Raw genomic sequence first — 2,897 nt, forward strand, 5'->3', positions numbered from 1 at the left:
TTGAAACCCTGCTTGTTTGACATATGTCATCGTCTGTCTTTGTCCAGCCGCGACTGTTTACATACTGCCAGGAAGATTTCTGAGTGTGGATGCCAAGTTTTTTGTTCAGGCGCACATTTTTATAAGGTTTGAAAAGTGAACGTTGAGCGAGAATTGCGCTCGCGTGATCCTGGATCTGCGTACGGGTATAAACTTACACAGAGATGTAGAATATCAAATTTCCCATCTGTTGGTATAAATGTAATTCTGATTAACTCAACGGTTTGAGAAACAGACACTGCTAAATGTGCACCGACAAAAACAAATTTTTCATCTTTACGGAAAGTGTGAGCGAAGAAAAAACAGCCTGGTGTCTGAACGACATAAGTTTATGTATAGCGGATTCATGTGCTAATGCATAGCGTAATACGTTCAAGATTAAAAATGACCCGCAATAAATGTCAACAATAGATTTTCTTCTATATTTGTTTATGTTTTGTTCACGGCGAACCAAACTATTTCAATACAATGTTCCCCACTGCGAGCGTATACCTTACTGTTTGCATGAAAACTTGATATCAGTTATCATTAATATGCTATCCTTGATATTCAGTACTCCCTTTAATAATCAGATTTTCACATTTCAAAACATACAGCAAAAACGCACGAATCGCGATTTTGTATTGTGCGCAAAATGGCGACATTTACAATGAAGTTAATATTGAGAGTTTATTTAAGCACTTTAACTTTGTCTGAGATAAGAGTTCAACTTATGCGAAAGCAACCATCTAGTTTCCAGTATTTACACCTGATACTATCGTGTGTATGCAATGCAAATATATACAATGAGCGGGTTTAGTTTTACGCCGCACTCAGCAATATTCCAGCTATATGGCGGCGGTCAGTAAATAATCGAATCTGGACCAGAGAGTCCAGAGATCAACAACATGAGCATCAATCTGCGCAATTGGGAACCGATGAAATGTGTCAACCGAGTCAGCGACCCTGACCACCCGATCCCGTTAGTCGCCTCTTACGACAAGCTGAAGGCCTATTCTACCCCTGGACCTTCACTGGTTCAAACATATACAGATTTATTTATCGACATAAGTAGGCATATACAGACATATACAGACATATACAGACATATATGCTAGTTTTTACACCGCCGTTGTCGTCTTGATGTTTGTTTTAATTATAAAACTATTAAATTTACCCCAAAATAAATATCCGTTTTAAAATCACCTGCATGTTGCTAGACGCGCGGTTAAAACGTTTCCTTACTCTGAACGCCCGGGTTGGATTCCCGACTTACATATTATATATGGACGTCCACTTGCCATCTCTCCCACCCTAAAAGGCTTGAAACTATATTCGATACTTGAATATGTGAAATCACTCTGTGCGCGAAGTCATTTCGAAATGTAGAGCCAAATATGTACTCCAGTCGTTTCTTCCAAGGCAGCAACCCGAACGTCTGAAAAAAAAATCATTAGCGAAAGTCTTATGTGAATATTTTAAGTCCGCTTCTTATGCTTTTACCAGGCCGACTGATTTCGGTGTTAAACACAAACAAGAAAAAAGAACTGCACAGAGTAATTATGTCATCTGTATACATATTATTACGATTATCACGATTACTATACAATTCTTGCTGTTTTCAGAATATGTCCTCTACGTCTCGTTCGAGCCAGGTGTATCGGCCCAAGGAACACAAGAAATACATAACAATACATCACGTGTACTGTCAAGACTATTAGATGTATCCTCAACAGAGTTACGTGTATCCACCACAGAGTCACAGATATGGGCAGCAGTGTCAGGTGTACCCTCAACAGTATCCGAGGTATACTCAACACTGTCAGATGCACGGTCAGCAGTGTCAGATACACACTCAACGGTGTCAGATGAACCTGTAACAGTGTCAGAAGTACCCTCAACAGTGTCAGATTTTCCCCCATCAGTGCCAGATGTATCCTCAACTATATCAGGAGTTCGTTCAACAGTGTCAGATGTATCCTCAACAGAATCAGAAAAACCTTCAACAGTGCCAGGTGTACCCTCAACAGTGTCCAATGTACCCTCGACAGTGTCAGGTATACAACCAGCAATGTCAGAGGTATATTCAGATATACCCTCAGCGGTGTCAGGTGTACCATCAACAGTGTCAGATATGGCACATACAGCGTCAGATTTACCATCAAAAGTGTCTGATGCAACTTCAACAGTGTCATGGACACCATCAACATTTTCAGATATACCCTCAGCAGTGCCAGATGCAGCTTCGACAGTGTCAGGTGTACCCTCAACACTGTCAGATGTACTCTCAACAATGTCAGATATACCCTCAACACTGTCAAGTATACCCTCATCAGTATCAGATGTTTCGCCTCTCTTTCTCGTATCCATGACAATGCATAAGGTATCCACAGCACTGTTAGATGTACCATCAACAATGTCTTATACACACTCAACAGTGTCAGATAAACGGTCAACAGTGTCAAATGTTCCCCTCACAGTGTCATATGTACCATCATCAGTGACACATGTACGCTCGACAGTGTCAGATGTACCCTCAAGTATGTCAAGTGTCCGTTCAACTGTGTCAGATGAACCTTCAACAGTGTCAGGTGTACCCTCAACAGTGTCAGGTGTACCCTCAACAGTGTCAGGTGTACCCTCAACAGTGTCAGGTGTACTATCAACAGTGTCTGATGAACCCTCAACAGTGTCAGGTGTACCCTCAACACTGTCAGATGTACCCTTAACAGTGCCAGGTGTACCCTTAACTGTGTCAGATGTGTCGACTCTCTTTGTCGTATCCACGACAATGCATCATGTATATACAACACTGTCAGATGTATCCTCGACTCTGTCTGATCTGTCAAAACTATCCCCACCAGCAGCAATGTCAGTGT

The 2,897-nt window shown here is 41.5% G+C and overlaps 1 protein-coding gene across 1 annotated transcript; it reads right to left on the minus strand.

Annotated features, from left to right (window-relative positions):
• Nucleotides 1-1,653: 1,653 nt before the first annotated feature.
• On the minus strand, nucleotides 1,654-2,388 carry LOC137280784 (uncharacterized). Its single transcript, XM_067811991.1, has one exon. It carries the CDS (start codon nucleotides 2,386-2,388, stop codon nucleotides 1,654-1,656), a length of 735 nt encoding a protein of 244 aa, XP_067668092.1.
• Between the last annotated feature and the right edge of the window lie 509 nt (nucleotides 2,389-2,897).

Source organism: Haliotis asinina, chromosome 4, assembly GCF_037392515.1.
Source record: "Haliotis asinina isolate JCU_RB_2024 chromosome 4, JCU_Hal_asi_v2, whole genome shotgun sequence".
Lineage (NCBI taxonomy): Eukaryota > Metazoa > Mollusca > Gastropoda > Lepetellida > Haliotidae > Haliotis > Haliotis asinina.